Source organism: Mesoplodon densirostris, chromosome 1 (genome assembly GCF_025265405.1).
Source record: "Mesoplodon densirostris isolate mMesDen1 chromosome 1, mMesDen1 primary haplotype, whole genome shotgun sequence".
Classification (NCBI taxonomy): Eukaryota; Metazoa; Chordata; class Mammalia; order Artiodactyla; family Ziphiidae; genus Mesoplodon; species Mesoplodon densirostris.
Genome location: NC_082661.1, coordinates 175669228 through 175689619, shown reverse-complemented (window position 1 = coordinate 175689619; position 20392 = coordinate 175669228). Strand labels below are relative to the sequence as shown.

At 44.5% G+C, this 20392-nt stretch overlaps 1 protein-coding gene across 2 annotated transcripts in view; it reads left to right on the top strand.

Annotated features, from left to right (window-relative positions):
• VCL (vinculin) overlaps positions 1 to 20141 on the top strand; it is a 92435-nt gene extending 72294 nt beyond the window's left edge. The window contains exons 14-22 of one of the 2 annotated variants that reach the window (XM_060111654.1): positions 2454 to 2603; positions 4787 to 4895; positions 6029 to 6331; positions 7933 to 8057; positions 9631 to 9816; positions 12822 to 13025; positions 15078 to 15281; positions 15669 to 15773; positions 18041 to 20141. In XM_060111654.1, coding sequence (XP_059967637.1) covers positions 2454 to 2603; positions 4787 to 4895; positions 6029 to 6331; positions 7933 to 8057; positions 9631 to 9816; positions 12822 to 13025; positions 15078 to 15281; positions 15669 to 15773; positions 18041 to 18187 — 1533 coding nt within the window. In that variant the 3' untranslated portion in view covers positions 18188 to 20141. The remainder of the gene's footprint in view (positions 1 to 2453; positions 2604 to 4786; positions 4896 to 6028; positions 6332 to 7932; positions 8058 to 9630; positions 9817 to 12821; positions 13026 to 15077; positions 15282 to 15668; positions 15774 to 18040) is intronic. The other variant, XM_060111656.1, reaches the window with a different exon arrangement.
• The last annotated feature ends 251 nt before the right edge of the window (positions 20142 to 20392 follow it).

Sequence of the window (20392 nt, the reverse complement as noted above, 5' to 3'; positions counted from 1 at the left end):
AGCTCCATGTGGGCAGGGATTTTGTTTTGTCATTACTTTATTCCCATTTCTTAGAACAATGGCTGACACATCCTTGGTGCTGAATAAATGAAAGTAAACGCTCTCCCAGAAATCCTCCAGGAGACTTTTGTGTGTGTCTCATTGGCTAGAATGCTGTCACATGGCTACCTCACTGCAAAGGAATCTAGGAAAGCAAGTATGTGGATTTCCATCCTCTACAGTATTGGTAGTGAAGGAGAAAGGGTTGGGTCAGGCACCCAAGACAATGTAGAACTGGTGAGCAGACGTTTATGTTATTCTTATTTGCTAATGACCCCCATTTTCTTTCTCTAGCCTAGGTTACTGGGCAGTTCAGCTCATGGTCCCCTTAGGCTGGGGTGATGTGCTGTGTTTTCATTCCAGACATCTGAGTGTCAGATGAGCAGACAAAACTGTCTGCTGGTAATCTCTACCTAGATGCTGCATGGGTACCTCAGCATGTGTTGTCCTCCTGTTTTCTTCCAGCTGGAAATTTGTGAGTCACCACTGACTCTTGCCTTCATCTTCCCACATCTATAAAGTAAGACAAGCTAATTTGATCTCACAAATACTTCTTGAATTCTCTCTAATTTCTATTCATGTTGCCACAGCTCTAGTTCTGATCCTTGTTCCCTGTTGCCTTTATAACTACACAGCTGAGACTGGTCTTTGAATCCATCACTAGGGCATGAATAAAATAAAAATACAGATCTGACCCTGATATTTTCCTGCTTAAACCTTTCAGTGACCCTTCCTTTTCACATAGGAGAAAGCCAGAGCTCTGTGATCTGGCTTCTAATACTCTCTCTACCCCTGTTTCCCACAAACCCCGCCTCTCAGTTCGTGCCCCAGCAATACCTCATTGCTTATAGTTTCCTGCATACTCTGTCCTTTCTTTTCTCAATGTCTCTGTTATTTCTGTCTCTCTACCTAATTATTGTCCCCTTATCTCTTTTGGCTAATTTCTGTTTATCCTTTTATTCTAGTATCCTTTACTTCCTGGATAGTCTAAGTGCCTTACTTTTTCCTCCCAAGTATCAATGCTTAGTTTTATTATTGCACATAGCACACAGCTATTGTAGGTATCTGTTTATGGGCCTTTTTAACCTTGCTAGGATGTGAGATCCTTGAGATGCAGAAATTATGTCTTATTCATCTTTGTATCTTCAGCACCTGTTCCAGGGCCTGACACATAGTAGGTGCTCAGTACAGTTTGGTTGAGTGACAAGAAAAGCAAGCTAAGCAGTAGGGTAAATCAGAGGGAGCAGCAGACATAGACTGGGGTTGAGATGGTGAACCAAAGTTGGCACAGCCTTATAGATTCAGAGTGTGGGAGACCAGCCAAGGAAAGAAACAAGGACTGAGGCCAGGAGAAGAGGACCAGGAGGTTAGAGATTTAGGAAGAGATCCTGAGTATTAAATGGCAAGAACCCAGTTGGCTGAATCCAAACAAGAGGTCAGAATGGGGAAGAGACTTGCGTGCGTAAACATAGAACCCTGGCAGTGAGACTGGAGCCTGCTCTTGGACCAGACCTTCAGAGATTGTCTGCTGGGAGCCAGAACTTGTCTCCAAGTATGGGCAGGTAGACCTCCAGGAGGAGGCAAAGAAGAGGGTAGATTCTGCCAGGCAGTTCCTAATGTGCTCTGTGAATAATATAAAGCTCACCCAGGGCTGTTGGATATACCTTGCCTCAAGCATCAATTCTAATGTGATCCAAACAAATGACAGAAGAACTTTTGTCCTCTAAGTTAAATTGTCCCCTTCATGGTATGTGACCTTGCATAATATCCATGTCAAAGAAAAAGTTAACTTTTTGAAAATGTGTGAACTGAATGAACAATTCAGTAGATGGTTTTGAGGTGATGGAAGTCAGCCATCCTTACCCTTGTGTCAGGCGCGGGTGTGAGCACCAGCTATCGTTTTTCCCATGGAGGTCAGGGGCAGAGCTTTTACAACATTAATGGTAATGGGATATGTGAGGGAAGCTGCCCTGAGGAGGCTGGGGCTCTGGTTAGGACTCTGGATATCCTTGGCCTTTAATGCATCCAGCCACCTGCACTGGAACCTGGAGTAGGTTTTTCTATACTCTTCAAACTAGGGGATAAGCCTTTTGTGAACAGGGATTATTTAAGTCTTTGGATTCTGTGAACTCCTTATTGCAGACTGCACAGCACTGTATGTCCTGTTTGCACTTGGTAAGCATTAATTGCACTGAAATTCAACAGTGTGTGTGCGCTTGCCTGCATGCATGTGATGCTTATGGCCAAACCTCTGAGGAGATACGGCAAGGCCAAGACTCGATGTGACTGTTGTCTTATTAACTTGTAAAGTCTTTGCTGAAGCAGTTGCTGCCTCTGCTTAAAGAGGGACTTTTTCTTAGGCTGCCTGACCCATTTTATTGCAATAAATTTTCTTAATGTCTTTGTTCCTCAAGGTATTTGATGAGAGGGCAGCTAACTTTGAAAACCATTCAGGAAGGCTTGGGGCCACGGCAGAGAAGGCGGCTGCTGTTGGAACTGCTAATAAATCAACGGTGGAAGGCATTCAGGCCTCAGTGAAGACAGCCCGAGAACTCACACCCCAGGTGGGTTTCACTCCCCCTTCATCATGTTAGTACACACCATATTGAGTAAAGAAGATTAATTACAGAACAGTTTCTATACATTTTTGAACACTTACTATAAAATATGAAAAAACCCATACATACCCTTAATGTCTAAATCACTTTTATATTGTTTGAATTTTTTACAGTGATCATGATTAGTTTTGAAAGTAGAAAAAAACTAGTAAAACACCCCCTCCCATGCATAATTAGGGAAAAATTCAGTAATCTTGAGAGGTTAGTTTATTTTGGTTTTAGAGCTTATGCCTTTCCCCACATCTCTTTGATGGTATTTTAAAAATTTTAGATGTGTCCATAATTTTTCTTTTTTCTTTAATTATATAACCAAGATGTAGTTAATGTACTATAAACAGAATATTGGAAGAGTGGGAACAAAAGAAAACAACTTGGACAGGAATTAAAGTTCTAGTACATGATAGATGTTCTTAAAAGATCACTTCAACATCGTTTAGTGTGATGTTTGTGCATTTTTTTCTTCCAATAAAATTACAGAAAATTCATTATCTTTTCATTCATTTATTCAGCAGATATTTCTTGAGTGCCTGTGGTACATTAGGAACTGTCTGGGCTTTAGAAATCTGTGATACTAGATTTGGTGGGGAGCTTGTAGGCAGAGACAGGGGAAATAAGCTTGTCTCTTAATTGTTTAACTTTTGCCGATGTGGCATGTTAACAAGTTAGATTCTCTTGAAAAATCATACTTGTCTAGCTTTTTAAAAAAAATGTCCAGGGCTTCCCTGGTGGCGCAGTGGTTGAGAGTCCACTTGCTGATGCAGGGGACATGGGTTCGTGCCCCGGTCTGGGAAGATCCCACATGCCGCAGAGTGGCTGGGCCTGTGAGCCATGGCCGCTGGGCCTGCGCATCCGGAGCCTGTGCTCCGCAACGGGAGAGGCCACAACGGTGGGAGGCCCGCGTACAGCAAAAAAAAAAAAAAGTCCATAAAATATGAACATGTCTAACTTTCCTTAAAAATTTCCATAAAACATAGAACGTAAAACATAGGATTTCTCTATAAAACTGAGATTTCTGAAAAAACAGCAACAGAGCACTAGGCTTAAGACATCAACTATGGAAAGATCAAGGACTTTGGAGACAGAGCTGGACTCGAGTCCTCTGTCACGTTGAGTTTCCTTGTGTAAAATGGAGATAATTCCTTCTTAGTGGATTGTTTTGAGGATTAAGAAGATGCTTGTGCAGCCTGTAACTTATCAAATACTCAGTAAATGTTAGTTCCTTCCCCAAATGCTGCAACTGACTAGCTGGGAGCTCTTGAGCAAGTCACTTAAATTTTCTGCGTCTTGGTTTTTGCAGCTGTGAAGTGGAGAAATTACTGTCCTGTCTCTCTCACAGGCTTGTTCTGAGGATTCAATAAGACAGTGGATGTGAAAGCACTTTGTTAACTGTAGATAGTTATTATTTTTTAAAGGAACATACATTGATTGATTGATTGATTGATTGATTGATTGGCTGCATTGGGTCTTCGTTGCTGCACGCGGGCTTTCTCTAGTTGTGGTGAGTGGGGGCTACTCTTTGTTGCGGTGCGCGGACTTCTCATTGCGGTGGCTTCTCTTGTTGCGTAGCACAGGCTCTAGGCGTGCGGGCTTCAGTAGTTGTGGCACGTGGGCTCAGTAGTTGTGGCTTGCGGGTTCTAGAGTGCAGGCTCTGTAGTTGTGGCACATGGGCTTAGTTGCTCTGCGGCATGTGGGATCTTCCCAGACCTGAGATCAAACCCGTGTCCCCTGCATTGGCAGGTGGATTCTTAACCACTGCACCACGAGGAAAGTCCGAGTTATTTTTAATAAATATTCATAAATCCATTTTAAGTAATCTTTAGTATCTTTCTTAATGGTGCTTTTTAAGATGAGGCTTAAGTATCTGTCCATTTTGTGTATGTTCAGAAGTATCAAGCAAACACCCCTTTACTTTGTCACTTTATTACCTTCTTAAAATCAGGCTGTGACTGTAAAATCTTTTGTGAGGGCCCATTCTGGGGAGCTGTTTATGAGACCAAAACTAAAGTGCTTGGTCTGAAAAGAGACTTGCCGATTTTTGGCCTTATAGTGCCACCTGTAGGTAAAGAGGGGGAAGCTTTGCTGAAGGTTTATATTTGAGTAGTGTTAAAAGGTTGTTTTGTCATTGCCAGGTCGTCTCAGCGGCTCGCATCTTACTTAGGAATCCCGGAAATCAAGCTGCTTATGAACATTTTGAGACCATGAAGAACCAGTGGATCGATAATGTTGAAAAAATGACAGGTAGAGTTGTGTGCAAAATTCTTCCTGTCTGATCCATGAGAAATTAGTTCTGAGAAACTCAAACAGGATCAGTTATGTTACTCAGCTGTAATTGGATAAAGGGACCGTCATGTGCTCGACAGTGTACTTGGCCCTGATTAAGGCCGCTGAGCAGCAGCGGCTTCTCATTCAAGCCTTGCAACTTTGTCCGAAGAGAGACTCTTTGAGTCTCTTTGATTTTAATGTGGCCCTCCCGGTGTGATGTTTATTGTTACAGCTCCTATCTTCTCTGAATAGTGTCTTTTCTCTGTCTGAGCCAGAGTTTGGTTTCAGAGGCTGAGAGGCGGTGTTTGTGGATACAGTAAGTGTCCCTGTCATTTTCAGCAGGTTCACATTTCAAGGAACCACAATAGCTACCATTTAATACAACTTGTCTCAGAGTTTCCTCCAACTTATCAACTACGTAGTTTTTTTTTTAAAAAAGGAGAAACCAACAACTGACAAACCTGTGTCTGTGTGATAGAGGTGGCATCTCTGAATCTTCTTCATTCTCTGTGGAGGGAGGGATGGGAGAGGAAGAGATGAGGAATGTAGGCTCTTCGGCTTCCCTGCAGAACCTGCTGGGACAGGGGTCCATAGCAGCCAGAGATGAAAGTGGAGCTCCTGAGGTGTCTGAAGAGAGGTAACAGAAACAAGAAACAGGCTGTTAGGGTTATTGGAATCCTCTGCGTGGCTCATCTTGGGCACTACAAGCTGCCAATAAGCAACAGATGGCTGGGGAGTGAGACGGGAAGGGAGAAAATACTGTTAACAGATAATGTGCTGATGCGGTGAAGGTTTCAGACGCAATCCTTGTTTCCTCCTGATGTCAAAGCGTTTCTGGTTGTCTGTGGTAGATACAAGAAGGCTGGTGACCACGGTTGGTATAAATGCTGTGAGTCTGTATGGCCTCCTGGGCTGCATTCTCACTTTTTTTTTTTTTTTTTACAATGGTGATCACCTGGAAGCTTTTGATTGTGTAAGAAGGGTTTTGAGCTGAAGGTGAGAATTATGGGTGTTGCACTTTCACATGAGAAATTTGAGTGGACAACAGGGTTTTGGAGTCTCTGTTCTTCTAAAAGAGAAACTAAATTCCATTTCTGTTCTCCGGACAGGGCTGGTGGACGAAGCCATTGACACCAAATCTCTGTTGGATGCTTCCGAAGAAGCAATTAAAAAAGACCTGGACAAGTGTAAAGTCGCCATGGCCAATATTCAGCCTCAGATGCTGGTCGCTGGGGCAACCAGCATTGCTCGTCGGGCCAACCGGATCCTGCTGGTTGCTAAGAGGGAGGTGGAGAACTCTGAGGATCCCAAGTTCCGAGAGGCCGTGAAAGCCGCCTCTGACGAATTGAGCAAAACCATCTCCCCAATGGTTGTGGATGCAAAGGCTGTGGCAGGAAACATTTCTGACCCTGGTAAGCAATGCATGGTGTGGTTCACCTCAGCTGAGAGGTTAATTCAGGAAGCTGACAGGGTGGGGAGAGAAGATGCACCCCACAACCATGACATGCAAAGTCTGGGAGCAAAAACTACAGATACTTAGTTTGAGGATACTATATTAATCTTTTTCTGTTCAAGGTATGTTGGACAGAATATTTTCTGTAATATTGGCAGGGTTATTGTAAGTTAGTTTCTCTGGACCAACTTCCCTGTGCTTTTTTTTTAAATTTATTTTTTATTTGTTTCTGGCTGTGTTGGGTCTTCGTTGCTATGCGTGGGCTTTCTCTAATTGTGGTGACCAGGGGCTACTCTTCATCGCGGTATGTGGGCTTCACATTGCTGTGGCTTCTCTTGTTGTGGAGTATGGGCTCTAGGCACGTGGGCTTCACTAGTTGTGGCTCGCGGGCTCAGTAGTTGTGGCTGTGGGCTCTAGAGCGCAGGCTCAGTAGTTGTGGCACACGGGCTTAGTTGCTCCGTGGCATGTGGGATCTTCCCGGACCAAGGATTGAACCTGTGTCCCCTGCATTGGCAGGTGGATTCTTAACCACTGTGCCACCAGGGAGGTCCCTCTGTGCTTTCTTAATGTCTGATTAAATAACTCCTGGTCCTGTTTAGTCATTATTTTGGAAATTTCTCAAAAGATGCATAATAACCAATTTATCAACCATTTAGCTTATGTAACTGGCATACCTTCTGCTTTTCTTAAAATGCTTTTTCTCTGGATAACATTCTTTATTTCTGTAAAATCTGGAAAGCCTAAGTTAACCTGTGGGTCTCCTAGGTGATTATCTTGATCCTACACCAAATGTTTTCTTTAGCTGAATTTTGATCATTTTTTCATTACTGCTAAAGATGTAACCACTCCTTTTTGGCCAGAAACATCTGAATTCCTTCCTCCTGTGAGCCTCTAGTGTTTCTAGCCTCTTCTATGAGTAGAATCCACTCAGTGTGAGAGAGTGGGAAGGAGGGGCTGCCCTGTTCGTCCCTAGCCCAGGTAAAATCTTTCTGGTTTTCTCAACCCACCATCACTGAAGATGTGCTCCGTTTCCTAATTGGAGTTTCTAATAGTTTGAGTAGATTCCTGAATTCTGGGTGACTGGACACAGTAGCAGCAGCTCAATGTAGGGGTTAATATGCTGAATGCCAAGTGGAGCAAAGGAGTAGGGAGAAAGGTGAGAAGTCCTCCAGGGAATGTGTGCCCCATCTGAAACTTGACATCTCCCCTGTTCTGAGTGGGGCAGGCTTATCTGTCGACCGCTTTATCATGAGAGGTGATGAGCACCACCTGAGCCCAAAATGTTCCTGGCCCGGGAATGTACTGAGTACTTGTTAGCTGTACAGGCACGAAGGCACCCTGAGCACTACAGGGATCAGCTGGTTTGTGCCACTTCTGACCCTTTGCAGGCCTCAGGGTATCTGCCTGGCTCTTACCTCCCTTCCCCTTCAGTCACTGCCTGTGCTGCTTACTGGCAGCTTCATATCCAGCTTTTGTTACTGGAAACCAGTTCTTCTGCTGGACAGACAGTGCTCCAGGGCACTGACCTACCCAACTGAAAGTGAGGGCGTCTGTGTTTAGGCCTGCAAAAGAGCTTCCTGGACTCAGGATACCGGATCCTGGGAGCAGTGGCCAAGGTCAGAGAAGCCTTCCAACCTCAGGAGCCTGACTTCCCGCCTCCTCCGCCAGACCTTGAACAGCTCCGAGTAAGTAAATTCAGAGAGTTTGGGAGAATTGAGCAGCAGGGTGTCGGGACTGTAGCAAGAGAGAGGTAGGCTGTTCTGGAGCCTCGGTCACTAGGTAGCTTTGTTTAACTTTTACTTGAAGCTCAGTCAGAGGCACAATTCGACTTTCATTCTTGAATCTGGCGGGGTATTAACCGAGTGCTTATGCATGGAGTGTACTGGGTAAGCGGGGGTCTTTGGTTGTTGGGCTGCTCTGATGGGAAGTGGCTGGAGCAGGGGAGCTGGCTGTGGTCTGTGTGGATGTGATGAGGGATGCGTTAGTGGGGCAGGTTAGTGAGGGGCGGGAAAACAATCTGCACAGTTTGTGGTGAGAATGTATGGGTTCCCAGCTGATGATGACAAAACTGAGGTGGTTAGCCTCTTGTGTACATTCTTCTTTCCTTCATTTGACTTTTTTTAGCAGCAAAAGTAATAAAATCCTTTTCTTAAAAAAAAAAGTTAATTTTTCTCTAACTATAATTTAAAATCTTTTCATGCCCCACAAAGTACCATGAATTTTTTCTTCCATAGGTAAATGGTTTAGGGGAGGAAAGCTGAGCAACAGCTTGCAGATACAAATCCTAGAATCAGAAATAGTCATTATTTTTAGACATTTTCTCTGACAGTATTGGAAATAGCTTGTCTTTGGGAATAGCTTATCAAGGCAATAATTTGATTTACTGTCCCTGATATACTTTCCCATATTTAATGTCCCAAATTTATGTTTCCATATTTAAGTTTCTAAGTTTGTTGAGGACAAAATTGGGTCACTGTGCCCATAGCTAATGAACAGTGCTTCCCTAGCCTTCAACGCTTCTTTTTTGATTTGACTTGATTCGTTTCAGCTGGGCTGTTGGTGGGTGGCTAGGGAGGGCTCTTCTGGGGAATGGATTCTTTTTTTTTTTTTTTTTTTTTTTCTTTTTGCGGTATGCGGGCCTCTCACTGTTGTGGCCTCTCCCGTTGCGGAGCACAGGCTCCGGATGCGCAGGCCCAGCGGCCATGGCTCACGGGCCCAGCCGCTCCGCGGCATATGGGATCCTCCCAGATCGGGGCACGAACCCGTATCCCCTGCATCGGCAGGCGGACTCTCAACCACTGCGCCACCAGGGAGGCCCTGGGGAATGGATTCTTATGTGATCAGTAGAGTCCTGACATTTGGAATCAAGAACTTAGAGGTCATTTGGTCTAGATATTCCTCATTGATAAACCCTTAGAGGAACCCAAGGCCCAGGGGAGAAGTTGTATGCTTATGCAGCTGCCCGGCAGAGTCAGGACCAGAACTTAGATCTCCTTTGAGGATCCTTGGCCCGGTAGGGCTGTGCATGCCTCCCTGGGATATGTCCAAAACAGTAGGTGCTAACTTTTTGTGGAGAAAAAAGGAAGAAAATATGCTTCTGTTGAGATTGAAACAGGTGGTCCTTATGATCAGTGTGGATGGTCTTAAATGGAGTGAATGTGGGTGGCTTTTTTGGGGATGCTTTTTAAAGGAAAGGAAAGAATTCTGGTGAGGAGTAGTTCCCAGAGCTTTACTTACAACCTGGTAATTCTTTCTTAGCTGACAGATGAGCTTGCTCCTCCCAAACCACCTCTGCCTGAGGGTGAGGTCCCTCCTCCCAGGCCCCCACCACCAGAGGAGAAGGATGAAGAGTTCCCTGAGCAGAAAGCTGGGGAGGTGATTAACCAGCCAATGATGATGGCTGCCAGGCAGCTCCATGATGAAGCTCGCAAATGGTCCAGCAAGGTAAGTAATGAAGCTCTTCTTGTTGAGAAAGGATGAAGAGCCATGCACACAGCCCAGGAATTCTATTTGGAAAATCACCCTCTCTCTGCTTTGGTTCCTGTTATTGCCAATAGCACAGTCCTCTTCTTTCTTGTGGTTTAGTGAGATGTTTCTGGTACTTGATGGTTTCTCCTTCTAGCAGCTAAAGTGAGAGCTAGGATACCTTAGTTAGAGATGAAAGTTCTTTTCCTTCTGTCCTCTAGAGTGTCAGCTGCCCTGATGCTGGACATTTGGTCTTTTAGAAATTGCTCTTCTTTTTTGGGGTCACTGAATGTTTTTAGATGCTCTCGTGCTAATTATCCACACTGCAAACATGGCACAGTCTTCTGTAGGCTCTGCTATAGCTACATGAAATATTTGCATTTTCCTTCTCTTTTCTCATAGAAGCAGGTAGATTGGTGTCTTAGAAGCCATGTGCTTTGTCCCTTTCTCAGAATCATCTTACCCCTCAACTCAAGACAGCTCCAGGCTAACTCCTACTAAACAATCTGGAAGTGTAAATATTAACATGGTTGGTGAAAATTTGGATGCTGCAGCAGTCATGCCTTGTGAATGATGAAAAGTGAGTGGTAGCTTTTTTAGACAAGAGCTAAATATTATTGTTAACCCTGCAGTGGAAGGTGGTTCTAAGTCAGTTCTAAACTGTTTCTACCATGAACCTACATCTTTGTTCCAAACATCTATTGGCCTTTGTTCATTTCACACCTTCAGCCACCTCAAGCTCTTGTATTGAATGTAGTTCCCCAGGGACCTCCTGCACATGCAGCTGATCTTGGGTTTTTTTTAGGCTGGGAATTTGACCTTGGTTTTTTAACTCTGTATTTTTCTGCACTGTTAGCTGTGAGCCCACATTTCAAGAAGGAATGGTGACCTTGCTGGTGTTGGACCTGACCCGTGGAATCACTTATAATCATATCTCTCCAGCTGGGGCATGCACACCCCTGGGACCATTAGCAGAGTCCCAGTGCACATGGGGAGTGGGGTGGGGGTGATAGTGAAGGTTGGTTTTACTCAAAGATTTTAAAGAACATTTTTATTTATTTGTTTGTTTGTTTGTTTGGCCGTGCCACGCAGCTTGCAGGATTTTAGTTCCCTGACCAGGGATTGCACCTGGGCACCCGGCATTGAAAGTGCCGAGTCCTAACCACTGGACCGCCAGGGAATTCCCTAAGGAAAATTTAAATTTCTTTATAAACCCAGATACACTCTAAATTATGGATGTTAAAGATTTGAAATGTTTTGTACTTTTCTTACACTCTTTTCTTTTATATTGATATCTTGCCCACATTTTAAATAAATGTACTTTTCAACTTAAAAAAAAACCAACACAGATACATTGTGCAGTGGAACAGAAAGTATACATGAATTTAAAGACAAACGTAAAACTTAAGGGGGAGACAGTGGTGGCCTACATGTTTATCCCCCTCTGCCATTTGTTGCCAAAAATCCTTAGGTCTGTGACTGTCTCTGGAGGTTTGGAGCATCTGGGGATTGCTGACTTGGAGCTGTGTGAAGTCAGGAGCTACTTGAACCATGTGTGTTTAGGGAGGACGGGTGGGGGTATGTGTTTGTGTATCTGTCGGTCTGCTTTGTACTTTGGGACTCTGAACCCCAGCGGAAGTGGGCTGGCCTCTCCTCTAAGGAATGGGGGTGAGTTGAGTCCTGGTTGAGACAGTTTAGGTGAAAGGATTTAGAAGGTACCCAAACCCCTTGTTGGCCCTGAATCCTCCAACTTAATAGTCAGCTTTTGGAGGCAGGCTTCCTGTGCGGATTAAGACTTTCAGGAGTTGTAGCAACCTCAAATAAAATTCCATACAAGCTCTTACTTCCTCTTGGTTAGAGATGTTTGATATAAAGAACCTGTGTTTGCCATTCTTTATATAAGTAGTTCGGCTTCATTGGGGCAATTCCCTTCATTCTCTTTCCCCCTTAGCCTATTTTCAGCATCTGATCTCTCTGCTTCCTTCCTGGCCTTTCAGAATGCCCATCCCTGGTATTAAATTAATTTTCTCCCCCATCACGGGTCCTCTTTTCTCATGGGCACCAGGTTTGAGCTCCTCTGAACTCAGCTTTGGTCAGTTGACAAGTCCATGTGTTATCTTATCTGTGAAGCATCAATAAATTGAGTTTGGGGTAAGTGCAACTGGAGAGATTCAGGGTTTACCCGAAGAACAGCTTTCTTAGTCGGCTAGTTATGGATGCAATGTGAAATTGTGAAGCGTTGTCTCTGTAGATCTTAGATAGGGAGAGCTGCTCTGAAGTGTGGGTTTTCCCTAAGGTGGTTGCTGGATGAGATGTCTTCTTGAGGCTCCTTATAGCTGGGTGATTGTGGGGCATTTGATAAGTCCTCTTCACTCACCATTCTGTTTTTCTTGCCTCTTTCCTGGTTTGATATCTGTTGCCTCAAATTTATCATTTTCAATTCTGGAAGTTTTAACCCCTGAAGGAAATAATCTGTGTCTGGCAGCTGCAGAGCTGACCCAGGACACTTTCTGTTTCCTGGAAGCTGTAGAACAGTGTTCATATGAGCCAGCAGTTGTTCACATTGTTCTGTTCATAGCAACTTGTATGGTTCCATTTACTTTTTCCCTCTGGATTCCTTTTAAAGTTAATAAGCTACTATTGTTTGGTCGTTTGGCTTCTCAAAAACGTTCTGACCTGAGAATTACTCTTTGGTAGTCAGTGTATACAAAAGGAATGCCACTTTCTTTCTTTGTATAAATAGTTCTCTGGAAACCGTTTGCTACGGCTGTAAGCCTCTTTCCTTTATTGTGAACAGGCCAGTGCCGGAGGCTGAGAATTCCCCCTTCTGTGGAGCTCGGTTCATCTGACTCCTGGAGAGTATCCATTTTCTTTCCCATCCTAGGCAAGCTTTGGTTTCTAAACCGGCTGAAGCTCAGTTGCCCAAGCCCTACTGCTCTTACTAACACTGTCCCTGTTTCTCACCCTTCCTGCCATCAACCAAGCCGGGTAACCCAGCCGCTAAGGTGGGTGTAAGTGCTGTAGCTGAGGCAGATGCGGCTGACGCTGTTGGGTCCCCTGTCCCCCCTGACATGGAAGACGATTACGAACCTGAGCTGCTGTTAATGCCATCCAGTCAGCCGGTCAACCAGCCCATTCTGGCAGCGGCTCAGTCATTGCATCGGGAAGCTACCAAGTGGTCTAGTAAGGTACTGATTAGCGCCCCCAGCTGGGGCTGCTCCATATGCATCTGGCCATGTGCAGCCTTGACACATTGCATCACTCATGATCTGTGCGGGTCCTGTGAGTCTGAGCCGGGCGGGCATCTGTCTGTCTGCACCTTGTTGTTAGGATTGGCTTCACAAGTTTGATAGGTCTGCTAATGCCAGATTAACTGGATTGCATTTATGTTTGGGGGTTAGAGAGAGATGGGGTCACTTTTTGAAAGGATTCCTTTTCTTACTGACCTTGTGGCCCATTTTGGAACCTTAAACCCCTTGGGAAGCCGTGGATGCCTCTCTCAGTGACTTTCAGGTCAGGAATCGTTGTAGACCATTAAGAGGTCATCTGGCCTGATCATTGGACTTTGCCTGTCCGCCACCCATGCCCCCTCCCCGCTGACCTCTCACTGATGGCTCAGGCAGAGTTGATCAGCGTGAGGAGGGTTTCTGGGGAGGGCTGCTTGCTGTCCTGCACTTGGCTGTGGGGCAGATGCTGGCCTTCACGGGAACCCACGGGGAAGGGGGCTTCACTGACTGGCTTGTTCAGGGGTTTCAGTGGGAGAGGGGGTGTGAGTGGGGAACAGATAGCGCTCAAGTCTGCAGGACAGGAACCAACGGAGCTTTGGCCTTAGGGAGTGGGGGATGGGGCAATCACTTTTTTCCCTTTGAAGGTGGCATGTTGCAAGAAGAAAGAGTTTGAAGAGTGATGGGTAATAAATAACTAACCCTGGCACTACACTGTCCTCTAACAAGGTCATGAAATCCTGGAATGATCCCAGGTCTGCACTGGAAGAGGTGGGCCCAGCCAGCCTTGTCTAACATACCCCTGTTCTCATGAGTTCTCCCCATGCCTGTGTTCTCTCTGGCCTCAATTACTGCCCGAGATGTTACACACCCTCCAGCGTAAAAGATCAGCCACTTCATGGTGCCTGCGGAGGTTTCTCACAGAGCACCCTGCAGTGGCATGGTTTGTGTATGTCTCACTGCATTGTCTAGAAATTGTATAGCATGAAGGGAAAAATGCGTAGGGCCTGGCCTTTTAGGTAGTTTTGAACATTGCATTTGTTATTTTTGGTTGTTATCAGCCTTTTGAAGGCATAAAGTAAATTACTTGTACATTTCCTTATTATGACCCATGAGGGTTTTAATGAACCAAAATGCCCAGTGTAAGATAAACTGCTGTTAGTTGGAGTGAGGGTTGCATTTACAGCTTGACTCACGATTTTTATTTTCCCAACGCCTCCCCCGGCATCCTCTTAACTGTGAAGGTTTCTTTAATTGAAGCCACTTAGCTGAGAGGACTAAAGAATTGATTCTTGGCCTTTTTAAATGTGAAAAATTAAAATAATATGTTCCTTTAGGCTGAGAGTACAAACAAGAGGCAGTAGAGGGAGGGCAGGAGCAGACTAGGTCAGAAAAAAAATTTTTTTCACCAAGGCTAATAGTTACTTGGTTTAAATTCTAGTTCAGCAGCGACAATCATTGGCTGCTGTTTGTAACAAGGGTAAGGATAAAGAGGATGATTTCAGCATCTGGAAAGGCTCATCTGTATTTTTCCCTTCAGGCCAGCTGTACTGCTTTCCCCCCCACAGAAAGGAAAATGCCTGTTTAACCAACTTCTTGGGCCCATCCCCAATGTATTGACATGATTAACCTGGAAATGCTGAAATGCTTGTTTAGTGCTATGCCTGGGGCTCACATGTTGCCCTTTCAGATTAATATCCAAGTCTTTCTTTTTTGGTCCAGTGATCTCTCTCTCTCTCTCTCTCTCTCTCTCTCTCTCTCTCTCTCTCTCTCTCTCTCTCTCTCTCTCTCTCTCTCTCTCTCTCAGTGCTGGGGTAAGTACCCTGGCTCACTCTTCTGTTTATTTCTCCTGTGCTATATCTATATCACTCAAGAATAGTCTGTATATCTTCTTCTCACCCCTCCAGAGGGCTGCTAGAGCAGCAGGCTCCCTCCTCTCCTCTCTGTGCTTCTACTTCCTTCCCTAACTTGGCAAGAGTATGGGCTGAGCTCACACTGTATCTTGCTTCTCTCTAGGGCAATGACATCATTGCAGCAGCCAAGCGCATGGCTCTGCTGATGGCTGAGATGTCTCGGCTGGTCAGAGGGGGCAGCGGTACCAAGCGGGCACTGATTCAGTGTGCCAAGGACATAGCCAAGGCCTCAGATGAGGTGACTCGGTTGGCCAAGGAGGTTGCCAAGCAGTGCACAGATAAGCGGATTAGAACCAACCTCTTACAGGTACTCAGGAAAAGTGTGTGTGGGGGGTGGGTGGGGGAGCAGGGGGTAGGGTGAAAAGCAGGAGAGAGAAAACTGGGTGAGCAAGGAGGAGGAGGTACTTCAGAATGGGAAGAAATAGCAGAAAGGGGAAATACACATGTGTATTTGGGAAAGACAGATACAGGCAAGTTTATTTCTGAATCAAATGAAAGAATTTTAATGCTTCCGTGTCTGGACAGAAGGACTATACTGATCCTAGGGGGAAAACAATTGGAATCCTGCTGCTGATTTACTGAATGCTTTCTGCATGCCAGCCACTGAGAATACAGAGGTGAATTAAGTCTCATCCTCAGGGAGCTTGTGGACAAGAAAAACAAAGAAACATACTAAATTAAATTTTCTTTTTAGGTATGCGAGCGAATCCCAACCATAAGCACCCAGCTCAAAATCCTGTCCACGGTGAAGGCCACCATGCTGGGCCGGACCAACATAAGCGACGAGGAGTCTGAGCAGGTATGTGCTTCTGATTTCTCGCCAGCAGCTTCTATTCCACTTGATAGCAATTTAATTCAGCCTTGAGGAAATTTTAACTGTGAAATGGGTATTCAGTATGTAGGATGGAGTCTTCAGTTCTCTCAGAAGGGCATCTATGTTGGAGAGATGCATCAGAAATTTGGAAAGGGAAGTAAAAAGCTCTTGTGCAACTCTTGTCATTTTACAGATGAGAAATTGAGGCCTTGGGAGGTTAAGTGAATCAGCAGCAGTTAGGACTCTCTGCTCAGTTCTTTTCCTCCCTGGAATAGGTTTGGCTCTCTCGAGGCCTCCAATGCCTGTTCAGTCCTGCTCACTCTATCCTTCTGGCTGGAGAATTTCTGCTTCCTTGTTCTCTGGGTGATAAGTACCTCAGGGAGGATGAATAGTGTAGGCTTTTCAGGGGCATGAGGTGGTTAGGCCTGTGCTGAGGCTGAAATGACATGTCAAACGAGGTGCTTCTCTTTTGGTTTCTTTGACAGAGAATGAAATAAAGATGGTGGGAGTGTTTGCTTAAGTGTTTCTTGTATGTATCTTGGCAGTCACAGTTTTTTCTCTCCCTGTCTCCTGGAAACGTGGCTCAGGCCTTCTCAGAAATCCCTCATTTGAGCACCTCTTCCTCTCCTTATTTCCTCTCTAGTAGGCTCTGCTATGAGCCAGACTTAACAATTTCTTCTTATGGAAGGTAGCACATCTTCTGTTGAACTGCTCAGAGAAGGCTCATCATGTAATGGGATAAGTATGTGGCACTGTATTACATACTATGTAGGGGAGTTAACGAAATACACACAATCCCTCTCCTTGTCCGGGCCAGGAGATAGAGGTTAGGAGCACTTTAGAGGAACAGGGAGGCTACTTCTCTTGGTGTCAGTAGTGCTCCCTTAACTACCATGTTTTAATTCAACAGCTCTCACCATAACCCTCTCTTCTCCCAAACCATGGGAACTGGATTTTAACCTTTAACTTCCATGTATTCTAGGCAGGGTTTGGGCACTAGGCTATTTCCTGTCATGTGATCTCTCCTGCCCCAAGAAAAGGAAATAGAAAAAACAGGGAAGAAAGGGTAAGACTCAGAGTTTCTGACCTTATCATTTAATCAATTAGCCAACAAAAATGTATCTTGGGAGTATCTACTATGTTCCATTAAATATTCCAGTTAAAAAAAAGAAAGAAACTGACAGTGTGGTAGAATGGAAGATGGGATTGCAAGTCAGAAGTTTTGAGGCTCATCCTGACTGTTGTGTGAGTTGGGCTGGCAAGTCTCCGAATCACGCTGGGCCTCAGCCTCTTTGCTGACCAAGTGAAAAGATAAACTGATTGGGAATTCTAGTCCATAGTTATGCCTCTCAGAGCCCATGAACCCTCTGAAATTGCACGTACAAATTTTGTGCACGTGAGCAATTTTTTCTGGGGAGAATCCACAGCCTTCATTAAACCCTCAAAGGGTCTGTAGCTCAAAAATATTTAAGAATTAAAAAAAAAAAGAATTACTGAGTTAATGGATTAATAAGTTAGTTACTAGTGTGATCTGTCCTGTATTTTGTATGTTTACAAGATTTACTTATTTAGATTTTCATGGATTTATAAGGTGGTTGGTTTACTTGGTTTTTCATGTGTTAATTAAATGTTTATGAAATGCCTCATGTGACAGGCACTGACGTAACACTGGGGTACAGCAGAGAACAAAATTGACAAAAATTGCTGCCCTCATGGAACTTAAATTTTAGATAAAATTAGATAAAACATCAGATAAACAACCTAGGTAAAACATATAGTACATCAATTAAGTGATGGTAAGTTCTGTAGAGAAAAGTGAAGAACGAATTGGTGGATGAGGCATGCTGGGAGTTGGGAAGGTGGTTTGTCATTTAAAATAAGGTGAGCAGGAAAAGCCTCAGCAAGGTGACAACTGGGCAAGGATCTGAAGGAGGTGAGAGGTGAGCCATGGGATACCTGGAGGAAGAGCATTCTAGGTAGAGGGGACTGCAGGAGCCTGAGGTAGGGGCTTGTTTGAACACCAGAAAAGGAGTATACACTAGAAGCCACCTGAGGGTACAGGATAAAATCAGTGATGGTCCAGTTTTGGGTTCTTTTTGGTGATCCAGCTATAAACCACCAGTGATGTGACAAATACAAGGGATGCCAGGTACAGGTAGGGTAAACTGCATTCCATTCCTGGCTTAAGCCTGTTTCAGAGGCAGGGCTCCATCAGCGACTGTGAGTAATGGAGAGCTCCTGTTTCCTTACAGGCCACAGAGATGCTGGTTCACAATGCCCAGAACCTCATGCAGTCTGTGAAGGAGACTGTTCGAGAAGCAGAAGCAGCTTCAATCAAAATTCGAACAGATGCCGGATTTACACTGCGCTGGGTTAGAAAGACTCCCTGGTACCAGTAGACACCTGGTTGAACCTGGCTAACACAGAAGCCCCTGCTGAACAGAATGAAAATGATCGGAGTCCCAGGAGCCACCCAAGATTACTGGGGTGTTGAAAGCCACATCTTGGCCTGACATAACAGAAAGGAATAGGGCCTCTTCACATTAGAAAACATTTATACTCTTGTCATGGACACTTTGAAATATGTCTCCTTATAAAGCCTGTATTCTCGAACACGGCTTTACTTGTGCACACTCTGTCCCAGTAGGCAGACGGGGTTTCTAGCCCATGGACTTCACATAAGCTCAGAATCCAAGAGTGAACACTAGCCAGACATCCTGTTCTGCACTTGTTCCCTAAAGGACAGTTCCCTTTCTGCCCCCGTCCCCCCATTCTTTCCGCCAGGCTCCCAAGACCCAGGGCCCAGGCAAGTCAGTTAAGGAAATCACTGTGCCTCCAAAATTTTTTTGGGCTTTCCATGTTGCTGCTGACCCTGCCTGACTTCCCTGGCTGTGCTACCTTGGTCCTTTTCAGGAGTGAGCTTTGCTGTTGCAGGGGAAGGTGGCCTCTGGGGAGCCCCAGCATGTGGGGCCTGGATTCACTTCCTGCCCTTCCCCAATTTAGTTCTTCTAGTTTCCCACAGTACAAAACCAAATTTCACTTTGTCAGGAGGAAATCACCAAATCATGTGATTCTGTCTTTACCTCGCTCCAGAGCAATGTCTGTGCTAGGGAGACCTTCCGTCCCATATCCTGCCTCGGCCTGCCAAGGTAGCCATCCCAAGAACACACTGTGTGTCCTGGTGCTCTCTGCCACTGGAGAGGCAGAGTGGCCGGGGCGTGGCCCTGCCCATCCTCCCAGCAGGGCCACTCCCAGGCACTCCACGCTTTGTCACTGCCTGCAGAGATCTATGCTGAGGCCTTTTCATTCATTCTTAGCTCTTATTGTTCTTTCTGAGCTGAAATGCTGCATTTAATTTTTAACCAAATCATGTCTCCTGTCCTGGCTTTTGTATTCTTCCCACACCCTTCCTAAACAAGGTTTTAAAGATATATGTTCTATAATTTTGAAAGATCGTTTTTATCCTTTTGAAATTAAGTCCTAAGAATTGGTGCTTGTCCCCAGGAGTGTCTAATGGAAAGGCAGTCCTGTCTGAAGGACACTTCCTACCTAAGGGAGATGGTACTTGCAGACTGGAATTCTGGCACTGCTGGGGATGAATTGATGGGAAATAGTCCTCAGTGATTCCTACCTCCCTCAGCCAACAACAGCCAAGCCCCTTGCATCCTACCCTCCCTCCCTAAGTACAGTTGTTCAAAAGAGTAATGGGTATAATATTTAATTATCACCATAGTAAGTTTCCTATTAGCAAAGTGAGAGAAGGCAATTTTTCCTTTCTTGTACTTATCACTGCTGTCTAAGCATTCCCCAGCACATGAAACTATATTTCTTCCCAAAGCCAGAACTGGATGAGTAAAGGAGTAAGAACCCTTGCCTGAATGTCCTCCCCACCTCCAGTGTGTGTTAGACCCTAACATCGAATGTGTAAAACTTGTCTTAAGTTGGTACTGTACACTCAGGCTTCCTGTTTTCTTTTAACTGATGATTATTTTCAAGGCCCTCAGCATCCTTGTATAGTTGCTTACCTGATATAATGCAATATTAATGCCTTTAAAGCATGAATCTATGCCAAAGATCACCTTTTGTTTTACTAAAGACTACTTAGAGGAAGTAAGAAAAATCATGTTTGCTCTCCAAGTTCTTCCAGTGTTTTGAGACACTGGTTTACACTTTATGCCAATGTGCTTTTCTCTAATATCAGTGCTCAAGACACAGTGAAGCAAATTAAAAAAAAAAAAATCCCTGAATGCTGATTAGACATCACTAAAAAACTACATTTATAAGCTAGGATTTGTTATATGCAAATATTTTCTGCCTTTCTGTTTAAAACAATAAAGTACATTTATATAAATAATGCTTTAAATGATGGGTATGTTATTTCAGCAAGAGCTTTTAGATCAGGTTTCTCCTTTGTTTTGAAGAATTGCCAGTGAAGCTAATCCTCAAAATGTGGAAACTAAAGGTTTTTCTTTAGTCCAAATATTGTACTGGAAGAAGTAGAAACCAGCGGTAATATATTTACTTAACAAGTTCTTTGTAATAAAGGACAACATTGGGGATTATAAACTAGAAGGAGCAGAAGTGACAAAAGGTTAACAGTAAGA